General features: G+C 40.7%; 1 protein-coding gene across 3 annotated transcripts in view; it reads right to left on the bottom strand.

The window, feature by feature from the left end:
- PCSK5 (proprotein convertase subtilisin/kexin type 5) overlaps positions 1-27,952 on the bottom strand; it is a 447,663-nt gene that overhangs the window by 270,086 nt on the left and 149,625 nt on the right. For all 3 annotated transcript variants that reach the window (XM_042911954.1, XM_042911956.1, XM_042911957.1), the window contains exons 6-7: positions 10,397-10,485; positions 6,502-6,674 (exon numbers count right to left, since the gene is read on the bottom strand). In XM_042911954.1, the coding sequence (XP_042767888.1) occupies positions 6,502-6,674; positions 10,397-10,485 (262 nt within the window). The remainder of the gene's footprint in view (positions 1-6,501; positions 6,675-10,396; positions 10,486-27,952) is intronic.

Here is a 27,952-nt window from a genome sequence, read left to right as displayed (position 1 = left end):
AGGCAATTCACTTGAAGAAGGTAAGAACGTACTGAAACCCACTGGAGAGTCGGAATCTACAGTCTGAGTGCATTAATCACCAGACTATATCATGTAGTTAATCACTCATTTCCGTATTATAATAAAAAACAATGCAACTATGATCCTTACATAAATTCATTCAGTATATGCAGCAAACCGGCATGGAATTCACCCGTGTATTTATTCACACATTTGGTCACTCCTCACGAAACTGTGTTTTAGGTACTTGGGTTACAGTCGAGAACAAAACATTTCCATCTCGGGGCCTTTACGGGGGAGACAACTCGTCGGCAAGATAAGTAAATACACTAAACAGAAGGAGACAAGGGTTCAGAAGGGTTGGAGGGTGTGTATTTTATTGCGGACCAGAAGAAGCAGGCGGGGCCTCCCTGTCAGGACGGATTACATGAGGGTTCAGACAAGAGCCCTGGGTTTCCCATTAGAAGGTCACTGTGGTCTAGATAAGAACGGCCTCGGTGCAGTGAGGGGTCGGGGTTCTGACGAGTTGCTTCAAGAGATGATGGGAAAAGAGCTCGTAGGGGGAAGTATGAACGGTGGTTTCAAAGGGGAAAAGAAATGAGTCAGTAATTGGAAAAATACAAGTAGACTGCCAGAGGGCGTCTCCCCTCTTTCTTCAGAGATAGAATCAACAGTGTGTGGATGGCCGTCACACAGATGAGAGGGAAGTTTTGACGATGAAAGAAAAGAGGATTGAACCATGCCTGTAGTGGGGTGAGAAGGTAAGGCCTCCGTGAAGAAATGGAGGAGGGAGACTTAACATAGAAGGTGAGAACCTAATTCACCTCGGTAACAGGAGAAAAGCTCAGACATGTGGTCACGGATGATACAAGCAGGTCAGCTGGGCCAAAGAGAGCAGGAAGGACAACTCGTAAAATAATTTATTAGATTTCTTGGAGGCCCACATTCTGACTTGTTTCGCTGTGCCGAAAGTCTATTTTCTGCAAAACCGGGGAGAGTGGTTAGCTACCTTATGAGATTATTGTGAAGATTAAAAGTCGTCATCTGGGGTGCCTGGGCGGCTCAGGTGGTGAAGCATCTGATTTCGGCTCAGGTCAGGATCTCACCGTCCAGGAGTTCGAGGCCCGCGTCGGGCTCTGCGCGGACAGCTCAGAGCCTGGAACCTGCTTTGGATTCTGTGTCTCCCTCTCTCTCTGGCCCTCCTCGCTCATGCTATCTCTCTCTCTCTCTCTCTCAAAAATAAATTAAAAAAAATTTTTTTAAGTCATCATCTATTTGGGGGCTCACAAGAGTGACCATACTGTGACAGACTGGCAAATGTTAAGTGTCTTAGTATCATTATTATTATGATGGCTACCACCACACCTCTACAATCTTCTTCATCGTCATCATTAATTGTACACAACCCGAATTATGTACCTTTAATTCTTGCTTTTAATCTTACAGTGCCTTAGCATCACATAAAATGCAATCTCTGGGGAAAAGAGCAAACTGTCGATTGCAATATGGTTTGCTCAACATAGTTTGTCTAATGCAATGCTGGCACATGAATTCTAAAGGCTGTAAATTGAATCGATTCCGATGGTGTTAACGTCTTTGAAAAGAGTGTTACATGCTACTGACCCAAACGCTTATCTTACAGTCAACACATAGGGAGCATTTTTTGAAATCCAATATTCGCTACGTTTTTTGATTAGCAAGCAGGAGAAATGGATGCAATCAATATTTGGATTCCCTGGGCCAAACCTATTCCCTTGATACGTAGGCTTCCCCCTCTTGCCGCCCCTCGTCACTTGTCGTGGTTGTCCGCCCCCGCCCCGTCCTACTCATCATCAACTCTTCCCTTCGACCTTCAGCTCTTACCTCCCCGCCACTTTCCCACACAGCACTTTCCCACACTTTCCCTACAGAGCAGCGAGCTTTTACAATTGTGTATCCCCGCAGGCCACTACTCTGCTGAAAACCTCTAATGGTTTTCTGTAATGGAATAGAATGCAAACACCCTCTGTGGTTTAGAAAGCCCTGCTGAGCTGGCCCCTGCCTACCTCTCCAAGCCACCTTCTACTGCCTACTTTCTGTCCACACTGCTCGCAGCACCCAAATTAGCATCTTGTTCCGTGAACACACCTGATTATTCTCCCCTCGGGGTGCTTTGCCCTTGCTGTTCCTTCTGCAGAGAACATTCCTTCCACATGACCGGCATCGTGTCAATACTGTCCTCATTTATGTATCATCTCCTCACAGAGGACTCCCTATCCTTCTTAACCACAGCGGTTCTGTCCTTCCCTCTTTCCTGTTTATCTCATTTATAACACTTATCTTTAACTCGTAGTCTTGATGGTTTCTAGGTTTGTTTCCTGTCTAATGACTAGAATGTAGAGACTTGTCTGTATTGCATACAAAACTTAGAGGTCTCCTTCACTGCTTTACCCACATTGACTACAAAGTGGGAGTACGTTAAGTTTGATAGAAAGAACAAATACATTTCAATTCCCCTATTTTTGTAGATGATCCAGTGAAAACTCTAGTGGGCCAGAATGACTTTAAGCTGTCACATAGGTTTTTGACCTTGCTACCTGAGTGAACTGTTGTAGTAATCATTTATTCCTTCATTCCTTACATCACTCAGTCGATAAATCACTTATTTATTTCTCAGTCGCACTTTATAATCTAACTTTGTATACGTTTCAGGCAATCATTTTGTATATATTTGACCACGTACATTATATGTATAAAGAACACAACTTAGAATAATCTCAAAGAACGTGAGATGTAGTGTGCTGTTTGATGCCTGATGACAAAGAGATTTCTTTCCCCTGGAAGACTCCTGTACTGCTTTAAAAATGTTAAACTATATATCCCCAGATATTCGGAGAAACAGCTCTTGGGAAAAGATAAATTAAATTCAAGACTACAAACACAGATACGTAGAACAGATCTGTGTGTCAAGAAGTTGTCTTGATGAAACGGAAGATGTGCCCCTAAGGGCAAATGAAACTGAAGGTGAGGGCAGACATAGGAAGGACAAAATATGGGCATGTAAGAACTCAGGAAGTCTATGAGTTTCTCCTGTATTGTTTTTAATCCACCACTATAGGTAAACTCAATGGAATCATCTAGAATTCTGCGGTGTGGAAATGGTGGAGAAGGATGGGGGATCGAAGAGAAATATTAAGTTTTTTGGAAGGACACGATCTCTTTTCTGAAAAACAAAGTATGCATACATACGTGTATAAATAAAATGTATTTCTTGAGCACCTATTATGTTTCAGATATTGTGCCGATTGCTTTATATGCATTATCGTCTCATTTAACACTCATAACATCTCTGTAAGTCAGTACTATTAGTCCCTTACTTTAGAAGAGGAAATGGAGAACAGAGGTAATTTGATCTATATCAGGCCAGAGAGCAGTAAATGACAGATTCTGGACTCAACCCTGGATAAGTCCAAAGCCCATGTGTATTAAATGCTAAAAACCCTATCCTGTTGATCTAATCACATTTAAATGGGTCACTGCTGCTTTTCCATAATTGAATGTGCCAGGATAGGAGCCAGAGAATAATCTGTTGCTTTTAAGAGTGATTTCTTTTGTTATTACCTTAACTCTAAAAGTAAACAGGTCATTTTAAAGCTAACCCTACTTTTTTTTTTTTTTGAAAGATTGAAACCTTGAAGGATCTTCAGTGAAATGTTGAATAAATTACGGTATGTCCATATTCTAAACGTTTTTGAAACATTAAAATAAATGAGTTCTATCCTTTTGCATTGCCGTGGAAGAATGCCCACTACACCCTGTTAGGTGAAATTAGCAACATGCAGAGGCATGTGACCCGTCTGCTGTGTGAATGCATACACAAGTATAGAAAGGTGTAGTTCATACTCAACGATGGTTATCTAGTTGGGTGGGAAATCTGTTTTCAATTTCAACTTTACAGTATGACTTATTATAATAAGCAAAGGTTGGGGCGCCTAGGTGGCTCCGACGGTTGAGCGTCCGACTTCGGCTCAGGTCATGATCTCGCTGCTTGTGGGTTCGAGCCCCGCGTCGGGCTCTGTGCTGACAGCTCGGAGCCTGGAGCCGGCTTCGGATTCTATGTCTCCCTCTCTCTCTGCCCCTGTCCTACTCGCATTCTGTCTCTGTCCCTCTCAAAAACAAATAAACATTAAAAAATAAATAAATAAATAAATAAATAAATAAAGCATAGGTTAATTTCGTACTTAATAGTGAATACAGAGTAATTTTCAAAAATAGGATTTGTTTCTGGGGCGCCTGGGTGGCTCAGTTGGTGAAGCCTCCGACTTCGGCTCAGGTCATGATCTCACGGTCCGTGAGTTCGAGCCCCGCGTCGGGCTCTGGGCTGACAGCTCAGAGCCTGGAGGCTGCTTCGGATTCTGTGTCTCCCTCTCTCTCTGACCCTCCCCCGTTCATGCTCTGTCTCAAAAATAAATAAACATTAAAAAAAAATTAAAAAAAATAGGATTTGTTTCTAAATATAATCTTCCTATAAGTTTGAATAACTTCCTCAGAGGATCTTCTTTCTTATCTTAATCCTTTCCTCCTTCAACCAAAGTACCGTATGTTTAATGTGCTTTACACACTGAACTTCCCGTTAAGATTTCCACTGAAAGATTCCCTAGAGAAAATAAATTTGAAAACCACTGGTCCATATCACCTGATTCAGTGGCCACTATTGAATATGGGGCATTCTCTGTCTGTATGTACAGTCATGAGATTATTCATTACTAGTTACTAACATAAGGATATTGAGAAATTCCAGCCTACTCTTTATTATAGCAAAAGCCATACACATACAACTTGAAAATTAAAGACAAACTAGGCTTGATTTATTAACTTGAATGACCATTCAATCGATGGCACAGAGAGATGGTACACTAATCTGTAGCCCAGGGCTTTGGTCATGGAATCCCCAGTTTACTTAGAGTACATTCATTTGGTGTTCAGATACCTTGAAAGGAAAATTCTAGGCAACGATTTAAAACCCTGTTCTATGACTTTAGAGGGCTCTAAAGTATCTAAACATTGACAGAATTAGAAAGTATGTCTTAACCATGCCTGAACGAGCCTTCAGTGAGGAAGTACATCCTGAACAAGTGCGTAAGCGTTTCCTTTCAGTCTATTTCACAATGACCAGGAGACAGCTTAGCTCACGGTCTTGTGATCAAACCCTAACACCAGTCCCACAAAGGTGGAAGAAGCATTATTGTTTGTACTTCAGCCGCAACATGACATTGACCAACGGCATGCATCCCACTGCTCCAAATCTGGGCCAAATATACATCCATCCTGCGGTTGGCACAATTCGTAGTAAATTCAATGACATTCAACCAACGTTCACGGAGTACTCGCTAGAGCTCCATGTACCCTCTGGGTTTTTCAAAGCCCCTAAGGATAGGTAGAGCACAACTCTGCTATCTAGGGACATACAGTTCCACGAGGAAAATACAGGCAAGAATCTCTCTGATATAAAGCACACTGTGATAACGACGATATGTAACACCAGTAAGAAGGCGAAGTTTAGCAGGTGCCGGGTAGGGACTGCTTGCACTTAGTTCTAGTCTGGGCAGTGAGCAGACTTCAGGAGACAGGCAGCATTTTCACTGAGGCTTGACAGTGGAACAGAATCAGCTGTATAGGAAGAGGACCTAGGGATGAGGCGGGGATGCGCAGGGGATGTGATAAAGGACAGGAAGAATGGAATCCGCTTACATTTCAAAAAGTAAAAAGAGATGGTGGAGGAAAGGAAGGGTGGGCCCAGATCATGATTAAAACGTATGCTTTCAGTCACCCAAAGCTGCATTCACGAGTAAGACACAGAAGGGAGTGGCCTCTGACGGAATGCTCCTTCTTCCATGGTTAGAAGTATACAGCAACCTTATTTTTACTGAATTAACTAAAATAAGATAGGGCTTTTTCAGATCTGTAATTTGAAGAAAACAGTTTATTACATTAGGTTACGTGGTCAGTTTTTGCAGAGGAGGAACGGTGAGTGGATTTTTTCGTGAAATCAAGGAAAATGATGATGGGTTGAGCTGCCTGGTTAGGGAACTTGGGAGGCAGCATAAAAATATTATTGTCCTGGGACAGCAGTGGAGCTAAGGGGGTAAGAAAGGGGGAGGCCCGGAGGGGCACTGCTGGTGACCCGGGGCACCGACTGGAGAGACGGAATATCTTCACATCTCCATCTCGCAGTGCTGAGCATTTATTTCTCCAAATGCAAGATTAACGTGTATCAATGACTAGATTTTTCTCTGAGCAAATCTAAGCATCCAAATACACCTCTGTTCTTGTCAGGGGAAACTCTCTAGCTCTTAGCCCGTTTTCAGAATGGATGCAACACACGGTTCCAAAGCTAAACGCGCCTCCTTCCCGGCTCAGCTCTGAGCTCCATTCATTCCTCTAGACTGAAGGACTGGAACCCACGGGTGGGTTCACAGGAGAATCATCACCGATTGACCGAGCGTGAGCTTTTAAACCTACCATTCTAACGCCGTTTTCAAAGGCTTGCCGGGTGAGTGGAGCCGGTCCGTCCACGGTCTTGCCATCATCATCCGGGCCCCAGCTGGCACTGTAGATATGCACGTGCTGGGGATTGAAGCTAACCGATTTCGCTTCAACCATGTCTGTGACATCTCCATCCAGCATCCGAACCCCTTCCAGACAGAAGGGAATTAGCTTGAATAGAGGCTTCGCTATATAACACCCGAACAGCCCAAGACATACTCCAATTCCAGCATTTGGGGGGCAAAGAATACACTTAATCAACAGTTACGTGAGCACATCCTCTCCCCCTCTCCCCCCAAAAAGGATAACGTAGACTCTTCTGAAGCTTTCTTGGAGAGAAAGTAAATTATGTTGTACACGATGGAGGAAAACTTCTTTCCAATCTTTTTTATCCGTTATTCTCTCTTTTAACGTTCCCACAATTTCTCCCTTCCCTTTACCCTTGTCTTCAGAGAGTACTTGACAGCGAGAACCCCAGGGCAATCCATCTTCCCTAAATTTCTCTTCATTAGGTAACTTGGGTTCATAGTTGGTATAAAGCATTCTGACCTTAGCGAGCTCACCAAATTTGGAAAGCGGCCAAGTTAGGTGGGTCTAATTTCCTCCATATTTAATATTATCTCCTAATCTGTAAGACTGATGTGAACTTAATATATTCTTTCTTTGCCAAGTTATTTATGAGTCAAATAATAAATGAGAATGCTCTTGGAGCATGGAACGCATCAAATAATTCTCAAAGGGTTTTAATAATGTTTAGTCATTAATCTTCATTTAAGTATAGTCCTGCCCGACAGACAGGAATTTATTATTAACCTTAATAGGCAAAAATAAACAGAGATATGCAAAAATAAATTACAGGTCAAACGTCAGGCTTTCCTTCTTTCCTTTTATTTTTAAGACTTGAAACATCAGAACATCTAATTATTAAGTAAACCTCTCCCTCCTTCAGCTTCAGCTAAATACCATCACTGAGAGACCGTAGTATTTTACAATCCCATCTTTATGGTCCAAATTCACTCCTTTGAGTTATCTTGTTATCCTTGTTATCCTTGTTATCCAGTAGGATTTCAAGTTTTTATGGCTACCAACACATTTTTATTATAAAACTGCAAAGCAGGCTAGCTTTAATGCTATGTGGTTTGAGGTGGACTTCTGGTAGAAAATAAACCTATTTTTGAAAAAATACTGTACCTTCTTTGTGCTTTAAAGAATGATTTAACCGTTAACTCTAAAATTTACAAACATAAAAAAAATAGAATGACAATGAGCATTGATATCAACAATACTCAAGAACTGTTAACATTGTGCCTGATTTGCATCGGAACCTTTTTACGCCATGTGACAGATAGGTCACTATACCCTTTTATATAGTGACCTGTCATGTGGCGTAAAAAGGTTCCGCTGAAAATCATACATATCATACACACACACACACACACACACACACCATATATAATTTTTTTTTTTTTTACAAAAGAACAATAGAAATAAACACTCAGGACACATTAAATATCCCCAAAGCATCCCTAAAGACATTGCACTTGATTGTTCCATCTCTTGGCTGTCTTTTCTGCTAGACTTTTGGATTTTTAAAGACGTATATAACAGGTGACACGGAGAACAAAGGTTGTAAAACAAGTCACTTTAAAAATTATGAAATGGAAACTGCACTCAGAAGGCATGTCGACACTGTGTTTTGTGGGAGTAGAAAGCCTGGCTTTCTGCATATACTAGGTCCTAAGTAGCCACTGGTTTGCTTTAATTTGACATGAATATTCAAAATTCATCTGCACGGTTTTTACTAAAAAAAGACGGGCTACTTCATATTCTTTGATTTTTACTTCTTGCCATTTCAAAGCATAAAATGGAGCTACAGTTGACCATTGAACAACTCAGAGTTAGATGTGCTAGCCCTTCCCCACCGCCGTGCAGTCGAAAACCCACGTACAACTCTGACTCCCCCAAAACTTAACTCCTCTTGGCTGGAAGCCTTACCTCTAACATAAACCATCGATGAACATGTATTTTGTATGATATAGGTATTATATATTGATTGTATTCTTACAATAAAATAAGTTAGAGCAAAGCAAAGGTTATGAAGGAAATCTTATGGAAGAGATAATGCATTTCCTGTACTGGGCTGTATTTATTGAAAAAACTCTGCATATAAGTGGACCCGCACAGTTCGAACCTGTGTTGTTTAAGGATCAACTGTATTTTATTGGGACAAAGAGGTCTGAAATAAACACTGGACTATATAACTTCCCGGAGCAGGAGTATCTCTACACAATACCTGTGTTCAGGTTCTAGGTTACACAACTGATGGCAGGTCCATGAAAAAAAAAAACATGCCGGATGAAATCCTATCGAGAGGGTAAATATACCAGTTTTCTGACCGAAAGTTAGCAAATGGGAATTTTGCTTCCTCAAGTTTAAAGATGAAAGGCTGCTTTTCCTTTATCTGATGGCAAGCCTCCATGCTTTGGGTGTGGGGGTTAAATTTCTACTTCAGTATGTTCTTGTTCTGGGGATGACAGAGCATTTGTGAGTCATTGCCAGACATTCATTTCCTCGCGGAAGCCCCGTGCACTAGGTCGGCCGCTTATCTGCGAGTTCACACCTTCGTTCCCTGAAGGTCAGCGAGTGCTGGGTTAGCACTAGAAAGCAATGACGGGGACACGGGTGTGTGTCAGTGTACGTGAGGGACTGTGTGTATCTGGGACGTCACGAAGGGCTGATGAGGCAGCCGCCGTAGCCACTTGATTCGCTGAGACTATCGGGTGTCCAGCAACCTCATCACTCTTCAGGGGAAATTTCTGTCTCTCTTCTTCAGCTCCTTCGTGAACCTTCCCCTTGACACACAGCAGATGCTCTCAGAGTACAGCTAATTCCTGGTTAACAGGCTGCCATACTCTAAGAATTCAGTGTGAAATAAAGGAGAGAAAGGGCAAATGTACTGAGCACTGACATTCAAGCAGTGTCAGAAAACCTTTCCTTAGCACTGTTACCATAGACCCCAAACATTTCATGTTACAAGACCTCTACACTTACTCTAGAAAGGACTGTTATCTTTATTTTTTTAGATCCAATTCTATTTACCACTTGACAACAAAGAGTGTACCGGAAACAAAGATGTCGGTCTAGTAACCGGGAACTTCATTCATCTGTGACACCGGTTAGGAGACCCCCCCCGGGGGGGCATCTCTAGTCTCTCTCATAATGTGTTCTTCCCATTGGTGTGTGACTGAGGCACTAGGCTACAGCTAACGAATATGCTAACAGTCGGGAAAGTAAGAGTTTGCTTCTATTAATGCCTAGATTTATACTACTTTGGTTGGGCCCTTGGAGTAGGCATCTATTTGAGTTTGTGCAGGCATGTGTAATGTATACACATAATCTGGAATTATTAACAGTACAGTATCACTACATTGTGGGGCTACAAAAGGAGGTTTTACCGCTTGCCAATTTCACTTCAATTACAAGGAACTTTTTGTAAAGCGTAAGGACAAAGAAAAAAAATGGGTTTTCTGTTTTGACGTAACTTCGAAATGTTTCTTTCCCTAGAGATGTGATGGGCTCGTATTTATGTTATCAGTTCTCTCTGACCCAGGCAGCGATTATATAGTTTGGGATAGAGCTGTCAATGACCCCCCCCATCTTCGTGACTCAACCTTTTTTTTCACGCCTGTTTTAAAGAAAGACATGTCTGTGTTTGCGACACTTTAGGGAGATGGCTTCAAAAGCTTTTAACCGTATTAATAACACATGCTAAGGTGGTCATTTTCGGCAACAGGTGAACACTACTGTGCGCTCAGATCCCCGTCTTGAGCTCACAAAGGGTTCCGCGTCCGCCTAGGTTTGTTTCCCATACCTCCGATCTTGGCATTGAAAGCAATTCCGACTGTGCAGTGAGAGTTGTTTGCTGCGGCTGCCACTTCTCCAGCACAGCGGGTCCCATGCCTGCAGGGAGAACACACACACTTGCTAAAGTACGACGCTCCATCCTTACAGACCCAAAAAACATCACTGCCACCATTCAGGCTTCAAAGTGGTGAAGAACGCAGCAAGCTGTGGATGTTGCTGGAACTTCTGTCTAAATAGCACAGAGCCTGTCCACTGCAAACTTTGAGCATTTCATTATATTCTGTTTGGGATTACAGTAAAACCTTTGGCTTTGAGCATAATTTGTTCCGGAAACATGTTTGTCATCCAAAGCACTCGTGTATCAAGGCAAATTTCAAGAACCATCGGCTGAGTTGTGATCATGACATTCGGTGCCATGTACTACTCATATTGCAAGACATCGCTCATTTATCAAGTTAAAATGTATTAGAAAGGTTCTTGCCTTGCAGAACACTCGCAGAACAAGTTACGCAGAATCCAAGGTTTTACTGTATATTACTGAAATATATATACACATGTATGTATACATGTATATATAAAATCTCCTTGAAAGCTAACATCAAATGGTATGTTTCTTCGTATTCTCTCAACTTCCATTGTCCAATATGGTAACCACCAGACATCCATGGCCATTCAGTACTTGAAATGTGACTAGTGTGACCTTATTTCAACTTTCATTAAATTTAAGAACTAGCATTCAATTCAATTATTACAAAATTTAAGAATGTCGCTACAGGAGAATCTACTTCTTAAACTGTAAACCAAAATACAGATCAAGTATCTTCAGTGAAAATCTACGATCTAAAATGCGATATGCCATAAATACACATTGGATTTCTAAGATTTGATATGAAAAAAGCAATGTGAAATAATCCCCTAATACTTGTTTTATATACATGACATGAAATATTTTATTTAATAATATATATCATCAATATTTATTTCACCTGTTTCCGCCATTTTACTGCTCTTTAAAAATGTGGCTACTAGAAAAGCAAACATCTTTTTCTGAAAAACATTCCGTTCATTTCTCACCACAGTGACTTTGTTCCTTGATCAGAAAAAATCCTTTAACTGAAAGGACTTCAAAAATCATCCTATCCGAGGATGGCAGAGAAGTTTCAAGTGCAAAGTATAATCTGATTAGAGATGTTGACCTAACACTGTATTGAGAAGAATTCTGAGATATGGCCGAGCCAGAGAAAGGAGACTAGGGCCGATGAAGACTGTGTGTTCTAGATGCAGACGAGGGATGTAATAACCACAATAGCATATTTGTCATTGCTACTCAAGCCCAAGGCTCATTCCTTTGCCCTCAGTTTTAGAGATGAGGGTGCTTAAGGAGGCCCCGAGATGGAGAGGCCTGAGTGCCTCACTCAATTAAACGTCCAACTCTTGATCTCGGCTGAGGTCGTGAAGTTAGGGTTCACGAGTTCGAGCTCCACATTGGGCTCTGGGCTGATGGTGCGAAACCTGCTTTGGAATCTGTCTCGCCTTCTCTCTGCCCCTCCCCCACTGGTGCTCACTTGCTCTCTTGCTCTCAAAAAATAAATGAATAAACTTAAAAAAAAAAAGGAGGCCCTGAGATGTAAAGAGATATGCTGAAAGCAGCCCAAACATTACTTTCTACTTTATAGAAGAGACCACACTCATCATGGGCTATGACTAGCATCTGTGCAAACGTAAACAAGTTACTGCTTATGATGGATAGGTACACACACAAGTTTAGACAACAGAGAAATACCCTGCTTCATCCACTTAGTAACGTCATACATATCTTCCTATGTGAATAGTCAACATGTCATTTAAAAGCTTACTGGTAACTCACATCATCTTTTAAATGGTGCACCCTCCCCTCCCCCCCATAGTCTCTTTCACAACTCACTTATTCCTGGAAATTTACCCAGTATTTCACTAATATTAACAAGGCTATGAAGAAAAATCTTGAGCGTTTATATCACTTTATACCTTGGGATAAACTCCTAGAAGTGGAATTACTCCATCAAAGAGTACAGAATACACCGTCAATTTGTTCAGATGTTTAAAGTAATAAAACTAAACCTCAAAAAACCCCTGCAAGATGGATAAATGTTATTACAAAGCATCAAATTTCTGTGCATCACACACAAAAAGGAAATACCATAAGCCTACTTGAATGACAATATGAAGAATGGAGAAAATATCGGAGCAAATCCCTGTGTCCATAAACCCCTATGAATGAGTTTTTCAATCTTTTTCATCCTTGCCAATTGGACATGACAAACGTTACCTCATTGTTACTTCCCTTTCTATCCCCTCAGATTACATTTGATGTTGTACATCTTTTCAAATACTTATTAGCAATTTCTCTTTCTTGCTTTGTGAATAACATTTTCATGCCTTTTGCCCATATCTGTTGCATATACATTCCCAGATATGTTATTTGGAACACAGCAATCTTATGGCAATTTTAGGTCATTCTACACAGCAATTAATTCTGAGGTACTCGCAACTATCTTGCCATTCTGGCATTTGATTGTACCACTTTAATCATCAGAAAAATGATCCATTTTTAAAGGAAAATAATATTTCTTAATATTTTTTAATGTTTATTTTTGAGAGAGAGACAGAGTGTGAGGAGGGGAGGGGCAGAGAGAGACAGAGACAGAGACAGAGACAGAATCTGAAGCAGGCTCCAGGTTCTGAGCTGTCAGCACAGAGCCGGACGCAGGGCTTGAACCCAAGAACCTTGAGATCATGACGTGAGCTAAAGCGGAAGCTTAAGCGACTGAGCCATCCAGGTGCCCCGTAAAACAGTATTTCTTTTGTAAATTGCAACCTAAACTACCAACTTTACCTACCCCTGAACCCAGCAATTATTTACGTGACTCTTCATTAGTCTCTGACTGCGTATCATTGCATGGTGTAAGTTATTTTTTTCTCAAATGTCAAATTCCCTTTGGGAGTCCATTTTTCTTATACTTCATTGTATCTATTACTAATTAAGGCAAGTGCTACAGGATCATTAAGGATCTGATTTTAATTCTCCAATTGTTATTTGTAAGTCCATTGTGACAGGCTTGTCCATTGTGTGATGGATTTGATGTTTTCTGCAGTTCTGTCAATTTTTATTTTATTCAGAGTGAGTGGAATTATTAAATCTTCCTAGTGAAACTATTTAGGAATATGTAGTAAAACTCTAGGAATCCTATAGCAAAAAAAATTAGAATAAAGATACAGGTTAATAATTAAATGATATACCTTTTTTGCTCCCTTGACTGTCAAACATCCGTATCAGTTATAGCTCTTATAAATACAATATAGTTATGTTTTCTTTGAATCTAGGCTATATTTGTCCTTTACTTGAGAGTAAGTATATTTACAGTGACTATATCCATTGTTATAGGATATATTTATGTTCATTTCTGTATGGATGTCATTCATACAATTCGCTAGTGTTTCTCATAGCTATTTGATCATAAATACCTAACATCACAAAGTCTAAAGTCATCGACGCTTTTTTCAACTTTTCCCAAACAATACAGACTACACTGTTTAAACTGTGATTACTCACCTCTTAACAAATAAGTTCCTCATGATTATAGTTATACATTTTTTTTTAACCTTTGAAACTATCCATTTGTGCCACTACTTTGAATAACCAATGTTTGTTTAGATTTACCAATATTCTTTGCTCTATCTGTTTTTGTGGTTCATAACTCCCTTTTGGGATCACTGACTTCTTTCTGAAGAACATCCTATAAAGCAATTCCTAAACCAGTGATTAAATGTTTAAATCTTCAGAAGTCTCGGGGCGCCTGGGTGGCACAGTCGGTTGAGAGTCCGACTTCAGCTCAGGTCATGATCTCGCGGTTCGTGAGTTCGAGCCCCTCATCGGGCTCTGTGCTGACAGCTCAGAGCCTGGATCCTGCTTCGGATCCTGTGTCTCCTTTTCTCTCTCTCTCTGCTCCTCCCCTGCTTGCACTCTGTCTCTGTCTCTGTCTCTCTCTCTCGAAAATAAGTAAACAGTAAAAAATTCTAAAAAAAATCCTCAGAAGTCTCAGCTCATACCTTTGAAAATTACCTTACTCTTTAATTGCACCTTCAGACTTTCCATATCTTTTTCTCTCTGGGCTGCTCTCTATGTAACTTGCTCAGTTCTATATAACACTTATCTTCGGCCATGACTAACTTGCTATTTAATCCATTCACTACATTACTCGCATCGATCATTAGATTTTTCCTTTCAAGTTCCTTTTTGAACACACCTGGTTAATTTGAACAGTCTCTTCAAAAACAAAACACTTTTCAATTGAATGTACTGACACATACATTTCTTGGTATGTGTGAATTATATGTGATAATTCTAAAATATGTGAATCTAATTCTGCTTTTTTTGCTGCTGGATTGTTTTCATGGTATTATTTTCCCCATGTGGTTGGCAAACCATCCGTTCAGAAGGCTTTTATCTTTGTGAATTCTTTGAGGATGGAAGGGACGATGCATTAGGAGTTTCTGTTTTATGCGGAAGTCTTCCCTCACCTCAGTGAACCAAGGTCTTATCTCCTGCCATCCCTGTGCTTTTAAAAAATCCCGCTCCAGGCTGGCTGGCATTGGCTGAAAAAATTCCTAGGGCCCACCTATTGCCTACCTAGGTGATGCTTCTGAGCTTTCTGAGAGAAATACTCCAGCTATCCCCTTAGCTCAACCATGTACTAAAAATTTCTTTTTTTCCCAGGAGGTTTAGATGTGTTACAGTAGGAAAGATTTAATTGAGTATCTTTCGACCACAGTATTTTTAAAACATAAGAACTAACTTGGCTCTGTACTCCTCAAATGCAATAAAACGCTACACATATTATGCTCGTCATTAATGTACAGTGAATTCTCCTAAGTGAAGAACAGAGTGCCTATTTCCTTCTAAAAACATTTCTTATACAGATTTCTGTACATTGCTCTAGATCGTGAGCAATGACGAACCATTTGGGGGGATCGTTCTCCTGCAGATACATCTATTTCAAATACTGGTTAAATAATATTTGGAACATACTGTAATTGAGGGTCCAAATTGCTAGCTCAACTGCATTCAAACAGCTCACTCTCTTCAGGTGACAGTGATCGTTACCCCATGTAAAGTACCTGTCATCTTTTGTATTTTTAAATGTTGGTTGGATTCAGTGTTTTGACTTGGATTTAAGATAGATCAGGGGTATCTGAGTGGCCCAGTCGGTTTAGCATCCGACTTCAGCTCAGGTCATGATCTCGGGGTTCAACCCCCGGTGTCAGGGTCTGTGCTGACAGCTCAGAGCCTGGAGCCTGCTTCGGATTCTGTGTCTCCCTCTCTCTCTCTGCCCCTCTCCTGCACATGTTCTCTCTCTCTCTCTCTCTCTCTCTCTCTTTCAAGAAAAATAAATAAACATTTAAAAAATTAAAAAAAAATAGATCATGTAACAATGGATATCACCATGACCTGTTCAAGTACGTCAACAAGATTAAGTTTATTGCTTCTCTCAAAGAACAAGGGTGGTCAGCATTAAGAATATTCATGATGTCAGTCAAATATAAAGGTCACAAAACAGACCAAAGTCCGTGTTTCAGATGTATCTTTCTTCAGAGATAACAGAGTATAGGCATATAGATTACTGTCAGCCAAAGAGAACAGTTCCAGTAGATTTTAGTCCAGAAAACAATATGCTCATTATACTACACTCTGACCCACAGCACCTAAGTATGAATTTATTAGCCAACTCCCATGCAACACCGCGTGGAAAATTAGCCATTTAGTTTCCGTGCCTATCATCATGATAACACTAATACTCCTTATTTTCTGAGACCACAGAAGGTAATCCAATGATACAAACTATAATGGATATTTAGACCAACGGCAAAATGAAATGGACATCATGTAATATAAAGTGATGTAGACGAACTAGGAAGTAAAAAGTGCATCACATCTCTGATTCTCTTAGGCATATTATCATTGCTGCCGGTACTATAGGAAGTGAAAAATGTTCTATCACAGAATTCTTTACTTGAAGAAACCATTTTGGCTCGTAAAGAGCATCTTGATGAAGAGGTGATGACAGCCTCTGTTCTACCATTTCAAGTTTTCTCATCTACTACGTTATCTGTTCCCAACAATAAACCACTGAAATTAAAGGTCTCCAGAAGTTTTACCCGGGGTCTATGATTGAAAAGAAAGAAAATGAGATCAGAGAGTGCCTGTTCATTCCTTTCTACGATATCCTGAACTCATACAGGGGAAGCGAAGGGAGTATAGAGTATAAATGCATAGTCGACTGTATCTTGCTAGGTGGTAAAATACTGCCTTCACATCTTCTCTTGCCTTCTCATAGCCCTAGAGTCACAGTGCTTTGTGAACTTTGTTTCTTCCATAGGAGTTAGTGGGGACAGAAATATCAACTTACTTGAGCAGCTTGAGGTTTGGAGACAAGTTGCAAGTAAGCTCAGCAATGAACCCGAGACGTCGGGACACACGCGACAGGTCTTCAGTTGCCACCGCGTTGCTTGAATGTCAAAATTCAAGCCCCACACCAAGCAGTGACATCTTGGAGAAAGACTATTTTCTCTTTCATTTCCTTCTCGAAACCTCTTCAGCTGTTCGTGGATTCAGTCTACCCCCTCACTGTTTCTATTCCCTTTTGACATCTGCTGTGCCCATTCTCTTTGGCAGGTTCTAATTTTGTTTAAATTTGACTGAAAACTTGCCATTTCAAAAGCTCGCTTGGAAAGGGAGAGGAGAGCAAGAAATAATGATGTATTTGACGTGTTCTCCAAAATACCGCTTAGAACTGACGTTTCTGGTGCTCAGATTGTTCTTGATAATATTACCACCTCGTGCTTACATCACACTCTACAGTTCTTTTTTTAAAAAGTTTATTTATTTTGTGTGTGAGCATGTGCGTGAGAGAGAGAGAGAGAGAGAGAGAGAGAGAGAGAGAGAGAGAGCGAGCCCCAAGCAGGCCCCACACTGCCGGTGCAGAGCCCGGCATGGGGCTTGATCCCACGAACTATGAGATCATGACCTGCGCCGAAACCAAGAGTCAGACACTTAACCAACTGAGCCACCCAGGCGCCCCCACGCTCTCCAGTTGTTTTAAGTATTTTAACCTCGTCTGATTCTCACCTCAACCCTCTCGTGTAAGCCAAACGGGTATCACTTCTCTAGTTTCACAAGTGAGCAAATTCAGTCAGTCAGATGGTGACTGGAAGGTAAAAAACATGGCAGGCTCAATCCTTATGTGATGCCTTTTCACTATTCCAGGGAGAGGCACAGGGGTCCACGTCCCTGTCTCTGAACGGCCGCCGAGATTTCATGCCTTTTACGTGCTACCCTACTTATCCCGTGAGGTAGTTAGTGGCAACTCTACTCCTTCATTACTATTGATGACAGGATATTTGACAGTCTATTTTATAGAATCTCTCTAATAAATTATTCAGCTTGAGGTAGAAGGAGAAAATGCTGGGAATCTTAAAAATGAAAACTTAAGAAGAATGGATTATTGCCCTGTCTTCAGTGAAAAGCTTTACCAAATCTCTTGTAAAAGTTTCGGGGGTGGGGCTGGAGGGGGGAAGGTAAATGAAAAATTGTTTGAGGTAACAAATCACACAGTCCACTTTTTGGTGATTAGTTTTTGTGAGACAATTAAGATACTAGCTTCTGAAGTGACTGCAACTATACATAGTCCCTGAGGCTCCCATAATATTCAATTTTTTATTATACAGGGAAGGAATTCAGAAAAACTCATTCAAAGTAACTGCTATGGACTGAATGTTTTCGCCCACCTCACCCTCAATTCATATGTTGCAACCCTAATCCCAGTGTAAGGATATCAGGAGCTGGGGCCTTGGGGAGGTTATTAGGTCGCAAGGGTGGAGCCCTCATGATGGAATCAGAAACAGCACAGAACATTCTTCCTTTCTCTCTCTCTCTCTCTCTCTCTCCCAAGTGTGGATACAGTAAGAAGGCAGCTATCTGCAAGCCAGAAAGGGAGCCCTCACCAAGAGCGGAATCTTGGACTTCTCAGCCTCCAGAACGGTGCAAAATAAAGATTTATTGTTGAAGCCACCCAGTCTACGGGATTCAATTATTGCAAACTCCACTGAGACACCAACAAATAGCTATACAGAATAAGATATTCAGAGATGCTCTGACAGCCTAATGTTGAAAACATCTTGAGCATGAACTCTAAATTATGACAGCTCTCAATAAATTAACATTTATCCATTTTTTAGGGAGACAGAGAGTGAGCGGTGGGGGGGGGGGGGGGGGGGGGGAGCAGAGAGAGAGGGAGACACAGAATCGGAAGCAGGCTCCAGGTGCTGAGCGGTCAGCCCAGAGCCCGACGCGGGGGCCAAACCCACAAACCGCGAGATCATGACCTGAGCTGAAGTCGGACGCTGAGCCAACTGAGCCACCCAGGGACCCCTAAAGTACGACGGCTCTTAGCAGCAGACATTGTAAATCCGCCTCTTGGTCTTTAAGAAGAGATACACAATATTTAAGGAAGCTAATAAAAGTGAGCATTCATCAACTGCTCCAAAGTCTAACAGATAGGTATGTTACAGATAAGAAAGTGAAAAATATATTTTATCATGTTAACTACTAATAGGCCAACAAAGAGTTAGCATCAGATATATCACATGTAAATGACTAGCAAAGTATTCTAAAAAGCAGAGAATTTTCTTTTACAGGTTTAAAACTACTGTTAGCTTGACACACACATACACATATACACACACGAAGCACAGATAAAAACTAGTAAGATCTGAACAAGGTTTGCAGAGTGTATTCACGCCAATTTCCTGGTTTTGATATTTTACTCTAATTATGTAAGTTGTTATCAGTGGGGGAATCTAGATGAAGAGTATGGGGGACTTGTATATTTTTGCACCTTTCTGTGAATTTATAATTATTTTCTTAAGTAAAAAAAAAACCAAACCATTGTAGTTCTGAAGAATCTCCAGTTATTTACAATATTTGGTTGTAATTCAAGACGAGTATTTTAGTCAGAACACGAAATAATGACAATAATATAAATAAAACTCAAATGGTCAGTATACTGCCCTCTTAAAAATGTTCAGATTTTTCACAAACTTATTTTTAAAAATGTTTTAGTTTATTTTTTTGTAATTGAAGTATAATTAACATAGTGTTCTATCAGTTTCAGGTGTACAATATAATGAGTCAATGATTCTGTACATTTCCCAGTGCTCATCAAGATAAGTGTACTCTTGATCCTTTTCACCTATTTCACTTATCACCCCCACCCTCAACATCCCCTTCTCTGGCAACCACCAGTTTGTTCTCCGGATTTAAGTCTGGGTTTTGGTCTCTTTTTTTCTTTGTTCTTTTGTTTCTTAAATTCCACATATGAGTGAAATCCTATGGTATTTGTCCTTCTCCAACTTATTTGACTTAGCAGTATACTAGGTCCATCCACGTTGTTGCAAAGAGTAAGATTTCATTCTTTTATGGCTGAGTAGTATTCCACTGTGTGTGTGTGTGTGCACATATGTATATATATGCGTGTGTGTATACACACACACACACACTCCATATCTTTGTCCATTCATCGATCAATGGACACTTGGGCTGCTTTTATTTTGGCTATTGTAAATAAGGCTGCAATAAACATAGTGGTGTGTGTATCATTTCAAATTACTGTTTTGTTTTCTTTGAATAAATACTCAGTAGGGAAATCACTGGATCATATGGTAATTCCATTTTTAATTTTTGAAGGAACCGCCGTAACGGTTTTCTACAGTGGCTGCACAAACTTGCATACCCCCCCCCCCAAGAATGCATAAGGGTTTTTTTTTTCTATACGTCCTCGCCAACACTTGCTATTTCTTGTCTTTTTGATTTTAGCCTTTCTGACAAGTGTCAGGTGACATCACATTATGGCTTTGATTTGCATTTCCCTGAGGATTAGTGACGTTGAGTACCTTTTCATATGCCAGCCATCTGTATGTCTTCTTTGGAAAAATGTCTATTCTGGTCCTCTGCCCATTTGTTCAGATTATTTGTTTGTTTATTGATGTTAAGTTGTGTAAGTTCTTTATATATTTTGCATATTAACCCCTATCATTTGCCAATATCTTCTCCCATTCAGTAGGTTGCCTTGTCATTTTGTTGACGGTTTCCTTTGCTGGGCCAAAGCTTTTTGTTTTGGTGTAGTTTATTCTTGCTTTTGTTTCCCTTGCCTTAGGAGACATATCTAGAAAAATGCTGCTAAAGCCAAGGTCAAAGAAATTACTGCCTATGTTTTCTTCTAGAATTTTATGGTTTCAGGACTCACATTTAGGTCTTTAATCTATTTTGAGTTTACTTATGTGTACAGCATAAGAAAGCGGTCCAGTTTTCCCAAAACCATTTGTTGAAAAGACTGTCTTTTTCCCATCTTATATTCTCACCCCTTGTAGATTAACTGACCGTATAAGTGCTAGTTTATTTCTGGGCTCTGTATTCTGTTCCATGGATCTGTGTCTATTTTTGTGCCAGTACCATACTGTTTTGATTACTACAGCTTTGCAGTATGTCTTGAAATTTGGGGAGAGTGATCTCTCCAGCTTTGTTGTTGTTTCTTAAGATTGCTTTGGCTACTTAGGGTTTTTGTGTCTGCATACACATTTTAGGATTATGTGTTCTAGTTCTAGGAAAAATGTTGGTATTTTGATAGGGATTACTTTCGATCTATAAATTGCTTTGGGTAGTATGAACATTTTAACAGAGGTTATATGAGCATGGTGGATCTTTCCATTGGTTTGTGCCTTCAGTTTCTGCCATTAATGTTTTAAAGCTTTGGAGTAGAAGTCTTTTACCTCCTTAGTTTATTCTTAGGTATTTTATTCTTTTGGGTGCAATTATAAATGGGACTATTTTCCTAACTTCTCTTTCCATTTCTTCATTATTAGTGCATAGAAATAAAACAGATTTCTGTATATTCCTTTGGTATTCTGAGGCTTAACTGAACTCATTTATCAGGTCTAGTATTTTTTGGTGGAGTCTTCAGAATTTTCCACATAGAGTATCAGATCATCCGCATTAGGGAAGGTTTTATGTCTTCCTTACCAGTTTAGACATCTCGTATTTATTTTTCTTGTCAATATGCCGCTTTGATAATGTTCTCTTACCTCCACCATTTTCCCTCTTCTTTACTCTTTCCAGTCTAGACCTTTGACATCTCCCTCTTTTTTTTTTCTTCCTTCTATTTGCCCAAGCCTAGGAAAAGAGTTTATTCATTACTAACTGAATTCATTGTTAACTATGCTAGCCTATACATAAAAGAATAAATAGCTTGGTTTATCAGAAAACCTAGTTCTTTAGTTCACTCCTGTTGCTTTCTCAAATACAATATTGCAGGCGCTGAGGTACATTAAAACCCACGACAAGCACCTATGTGCATGGGTATGGTCCTGACAAAGATCTTAGCCACCTGTTTATTAACCTAACTCTCCTCCTACCCTTAAGAATCAACAACATCCTCAAAGCAATGGGGTATGAGAGATCCTCGTTGATTAAATATACTAATCATGATAAGGGAATGAGGCCTTTCTCCCTGGCTCACTGGTTCTCTATAGATTTATCTATCATGCTTTTCAGTTCTTCTTTTAATTTTCATGATTAGTTTTCCATGTGATAACATGAATTCATTTCTATGAATTCAGTCTGCCCATGCTTGTTTATGTTCCCCAGTGATTTCATGGTGCTCTTCCTTCCCCAATGGGTCCATGAAGAGCCCACAACTCTACGCTTGAAGCTCCCTAACCTCTATCAGAGGGTTCTGTTTACTGTCTAAAAACTAGATTTACTAGTTTTTACTCTATGTAGTTAGCACTTTGGGAACACCCTGATCTCATTTTCCACCACAAATGGAAGACTGCAAAATTGTCTCCCTTACCCCTGACTATGAATAGACAGAAATTAGTCATTCCTGCTGATTCATTTTAGGTCTGTTCTCAGTGAGCTGGGAGTCAAGTGTTTTCTCTTAAAAGTTCATAAATGTGGATCGGGAAGCTCGAACTCTTCCTTGAAACTGGAAGGCACAGCACGATGCCATATTTTCTACCGCTTTACTGGGTTAAGTGCTATCTACAATTCTGGAAAGTAGAACTATAACACTTTCTTTTTGTGTAAACAAGGAATTCTGCCAGGAATATGTTGTATTTTTCCTTGAAAATGATCAAAGAACCTCCCAAGGATGAGTTTATTTAACAATATTAGTCCCTTCTTCCCTCCTTCCTTCCTCAAGGCCAGATAATTCACATCCTATGTCCAAGCATCTTTGAAGCAAGGGGCGTACGAAGTTGAATAATATCAGGATGTGGTGCTTCCAATCTTGGCAGGCAAAATTCCGAGTCAAGAATGGACAAAACCTTTCTTCCTTATCTATAGGGGAATTACTTTGGTTTAACTTTCTAGCTCTGTTCCCCTGGATATCTGGTAAAGGTGGGATATCAGCTACCTAGCAACACTGCTTATGATAAAAGTGAACCCTGGTTGGTGAACTACCAGAAAGTGGGAGGTCTGTGGCCAGGATGTTGGATACACAATGAGAAGTCTTGGCTTTGGGCTTCTGCGAGTAGATACCAGACGCTGAGTGTGGTTTTCCTGTGTCCCCTGGAAGCTATATTTATAGGCTCTTGCAAGAAATATCGTTCCTAATAGCATGGGGTCTTTAAGGCAAAGTGACCCCACTCACATGGCTCTTTCTTGTACAGCTGAGGAGTCATTTGGGCACTGAGGGGAAAGAAGAGCAAAACATGGTCCTGGAGCTGGTGAATTCCCTTGCTAAAGAAATACAGCTGATATTGGACGACGGGTACATTATATTCTTATCCTCCTAATTACCACTAATGAGTTCTAGGAGTTCAACTGACCACCGATTGAACCTACGACCACTGATGGGTGTGTAGTAAGATTGATGCAAGTAATTACCAAGGACTCAGGTACATGCTAATCAAGGTTTATGTACAATGTGTTAGAGGAGTTTCTGCTCCAAGGGTTCTGGCTTGAAGTGGGTGTTTGTGAAAATGCTTGGTATGCAATCCAAACAACTTTCTCCTCCTTACACCTGAACTGGTTTTCCTATAATTTTGCGGCATCATAATTAAAAGAAAATTTCATAATTAGAACTCACTAAAGCATGAAATATGAAGTATATACTGAGGGTATATGCCAAGAGACTGGAAAGAGATCTATAAAGATAATGAGAGAAATAATGGCCTGTATCAAATTACAATTTTGATTTTCTTGTGGTCTATTTCTTTCCATACGTATTTCTCATCTCCAAATGTATCCTGAGAACCACCCTGTACATATAATTCTCAAGTAGCAAAAAAAAAAAGAGACCAAAATGCTAGAATGTACTCTACATAGACAATATTTCAACTTTACCTGTATTCCTCTATGTGGGTAAACATCCAATTTTATGAATATTCTTATAATGACCTAGTTAACTGTACATAATGAGACTATTCTCATGGACTGGCCCATAATGAATTACTTTTTCTGAATCATTCGTTCAGCAAATATTTATCGAGTACCTACCACAGGCTGAGGAACGAATGAGTTATGAAAGATTCAATAGTGAGAAAAATAGACATGATACAATGTAGTTTCAATGAACTCCATTGGCCTGGAAATCGTGAATAGTGGGCAATAATTCACAAGTCTTTGTTCCTTTGGCAGTAATCTATTTAATGGTTCGGCTTCTCTTTGTCTTGACTAAACTATTCAAGTAAAGATGCCATTCAGTAACTACACACTGTAAAACAGGCTAAAGATATTTGTTGTTTTGCTCAAGTTCTGTTCGTGACTAACTGATAGCAAGAGGTGATATTATGAGTTTCTGACTTCACTTTGCTTGAGACTGCTTCCAGATCGTGAACAAACTGTCAAAACACTTCTGAAGACTTGAGTCTTACTTTGCACAGAATAAGGATATAAGAGAAGGGACTATTATGTAATGCTATTTGTTTGAAATACAGGTAAACTGGGGCCACCGAGTTCTGATCCAAGGGCTCCCTTGGTGTTCCTTCTTGCATTACCCTCAGGGTCTGAGAAGTTTGGCGGTGTGTTGTCCCAGGGTCCCTTTGCCTTTTGAAAAAAGAGGTGGTGAAGTAAAGGTAAGGAGCTCAAACACCTTGTATTCACTGAGCTCTCATCATTTCAGCTTAGCTACACCATGCAACTGCCAGCCTTTCCACGTATTGATAGATGCTCCTGGTTTCCTTTGTAGAGTTTATCAGAGGCATTTCCTTACACGTTGGAAGGTTCTCAAAATTATGGAAGTGTAAAACCAACAATAAAGGAATGCCTCCCTCCAAAACATATATTTATCATATCCCTAACTGCATTTTAGCACATACCTATGTTATTTAGACATGACACAAGGAATGGGTTTAAAAAATTTTTTTTAACGTTTCATTTATTTTTGAGACAGAGAGAGACAGAGCATGAATGGGGGAGGGGCAGAGAGAGGGGGAGACACAGAATGGAAGCAGGCTCCAGGCTCTGAGCCATCAGCCCAGAGCCCGACGCGGGGCTCGAACTCACGGAGTGCGAGATCGTGACCTGAGCTGAAGTCGGACGCTCAACCGACTGAGCCACCCAGGTGCCCCAGGAATGGGTTTATGTTATGATGGTATTTACATGAGCATGTGCACAGGGGTTGGCACACATCGTCTGTAATGGGCCAAACGGTGAATATTCTAGGCTTTACAGAGCCAAATATAGTCTCTGTCACATATCCATACCCCCACCCACCCCCCCCCCCCTTCTTAATCCTTTGAAAAAAACAAAAAACATTCTTAGAATCACCAGGGCGGATCTGACCTGTAGTCAGTGGCTTACCAACCTTTGGTTTCTAGGCATGAAGGGTAAATACAGTCGTAGCCACTTACAACTTCTTGGGAACCAAGAAACATGGGCGTCTACCTTTTCCAACTCCACTCCCTATGATTCGATACTGATGCTGAATGCTGTTTTATGTAAATTCATCACCTCAACGAAATACAATGTATCGTTCATCTTCACGGATGTAGTAGTTTCCATTTGAACAAATGCTTCCCACAGTTTGCAATTTGCAATTTAAATATCAGATCAAGAAAGGAGGTAAAGGGGCACCTGCTAAAGGTGGCACAGGGGCTCAGCAGGTTAAGCGTCTGACTCTGGATTTTGGCTCAGGTCACGATCTCACTTTTGTGAGATCAAGCCTCGCATCAGGCTCTGGGCCGGGCTTGGAGCCTGCTTGGGATTCTCTCTCTCCCTCTCCCTCTGCCCCTCCCCTGCTCGCACTCACTGTCCCCCAAAATAAAATAAAATAAAATAAAATAAAATAAAATAAAATAAAATAAAGGCGGCAAGGATCGCTTATTATTTGCCAGGTACTTAGCTTTACATATTTAACTCGACCTCTCTAATAATCTCGCACACACTACATGTACCTTTATCCACATAGGTAAGGAAACTGACATTCTTATGGGTTAAGTGACTTCACTCAGGTAATAGCCAGCTCACTGCAGAAGATCATGAACCCAGATCTCGTGACACCAGGTCCTAGTGGTTCCAGAACGGTGAAAGCAGAGTATGTTTATGGGGAAACACGCATACATCCTCTGGCGTGCATATACTTAGCAGGGCGGACCAGAATAACGACGACTTGAGCCATTTCCTGAGAGGAAGGCTCCACAGTGGCATCTTTGAAGCTATCTGGATCACTGCCCACAGGTTATTTTCTTCAACAGGGTATCATAATTATTAGGTTCCCTAACTAAGCAAGTGAGAAAGATACTCACGGATGATCCTATCACTAATGAAATTACTGCCGGCTCAAGCATCCCTATCTTATCCAGAATTTTCTATCTCCGCATAAACATAAAATGCAAACAAACAATACAAGGCAAATCAAGCAAATCAATTGCCTAATGAACTTGCAAAAGACACAGGATTTTATATAATCAGTGAATTTCAGAACAGCTTTAATCACGCTGAAAGCTGTGTGGAAGAAGAATCCAGAAGAGGGAGATTTAGTAAAAATGGAACAAGGCTGGCAACGTGACAGTGGCTTTAAATGAGAATGATTTGTCAATAAAATGATTCCAAATGGCCCTTAGAAAAAACTGGTAAAAATTTTTATAAACGGAGTCTGTTTATGGCTCCACTAAAATTCAAATTTCATAATATTACAGGAAAACTCCAACTTTAAACATGATTCATTTTTGTTTGATAGAAGAATGGCTATCGCTACATGTGCTGTTAGATAATAAACGACATGTATTTTCATCATGTTGGCTTTACTGTTTAAAATAAAACACCATTTTCACGATGCGTTACAAGACTCTGGCCGCAACTTAAGCGGATTCATTCTTAATGTTTTCTCCCCCCCGCCCCCCGGTACCTACTCATCTCGGTAACGAGCCCTCCCCCCCCCCCCCATACTGCTTCTCCACTGCGGGAAAGAGAATAAATGAACAGTAGGAGACCAAGGACCTCGCTCCCCTCTCTCGGGAGAGCAGAAGCCGTCACAGAGGTTACCGAGTCCCTGTCATCGCCGCTTTGGCTTGCGGTCTTGAACTCCAGTGTATATTCTGTACAGGTTCCTTTTCTACGCCCTAAATGCTTGTTTCTCGAGACACCGGAATGCACAGGCTGTTGACAACAAAACAGTTATCTGTGTGATACTCCCCCATGAATGCAACGTGATAATAGAAAATGTCAGGCCCTGAACCACATGCCCAGCGTCGGTACTGTTTCCCGTGAAGGGTTCCTGCGGTTTCGCAAGCCTAGGATAAGGATTGTATTTCCTTAGTTGACACATTACTTGCTTTGGCTAGGTGTGAGACCACACTTAGAGACGCAGGGGCAGCCCGTGGCTGGAAGCCACCATGTCTGGTTTTCTTTATTAAATTTAGACTTTGGGACAGAGCGGAGCTCCTTCTTAGGTCCCAGGAGAAGTGTGCTCACAGAACTGCACTGGGTGACCTTTCAGGACTTCAGTCACATTCCTTCCCAATCTAGTATCTAAACATGTTAAGATAGAAAAGAAAACGTCATGTGCTCACGTTATTAAGTTTCATGTTAGCATCCGGACTGATTCAACTTCTCAGGCTCCAAAAAACAAGACAAAGGAAAACAACCGTGTTGCTACTCGAACATTTCACGTGAAAGCCGTTGTAATAATACTCTTCGCTATCTTCCTCATGGAATAGTTCCAGAAAATGCGGTAGTTATAGGCAACAATGACTCAAAAATGGAGAGTCCTTGTGGCAAAATTAACTAACATGCCTCTCATGAGTGAGAATTTTGCAATTCGTCCCTCCCCCCCCCCCCCCCCGTATCAACAGATTATTTTTGTTCCTTTCAGGTCATAGATCACTGAGAACACCGAACTGTGTGCTTCCAACATTTTGACCACTTTTCCTGTTCGGTACCCATCACTGGAACAGCAGGTGGACAACCAGGAAGGAAATCAGAGGCCAGTTAAATCACCAAGAGGCAAGGAACTTCGTGAAGGGTGGA

The sequence above is a fragment of the Panthera leo genome, chromosome D4 (assembly GCF_018350215.1).
Source record: "Panthera leo isolate Ple1 chromosome D4, P.leo_Ple1_pat1.1, whole genome shotgun sequence".
Lineage (NCBI taxonomy): Eukaryota > Metazoa > Chordata > Mammalia > Carnivora > Felidae > Panthera > Panthera leo.
Note: the sequence above shows the minus strand (reverse complement) of the source record. Positions and strands in the feature narration are given on the sequence as shown.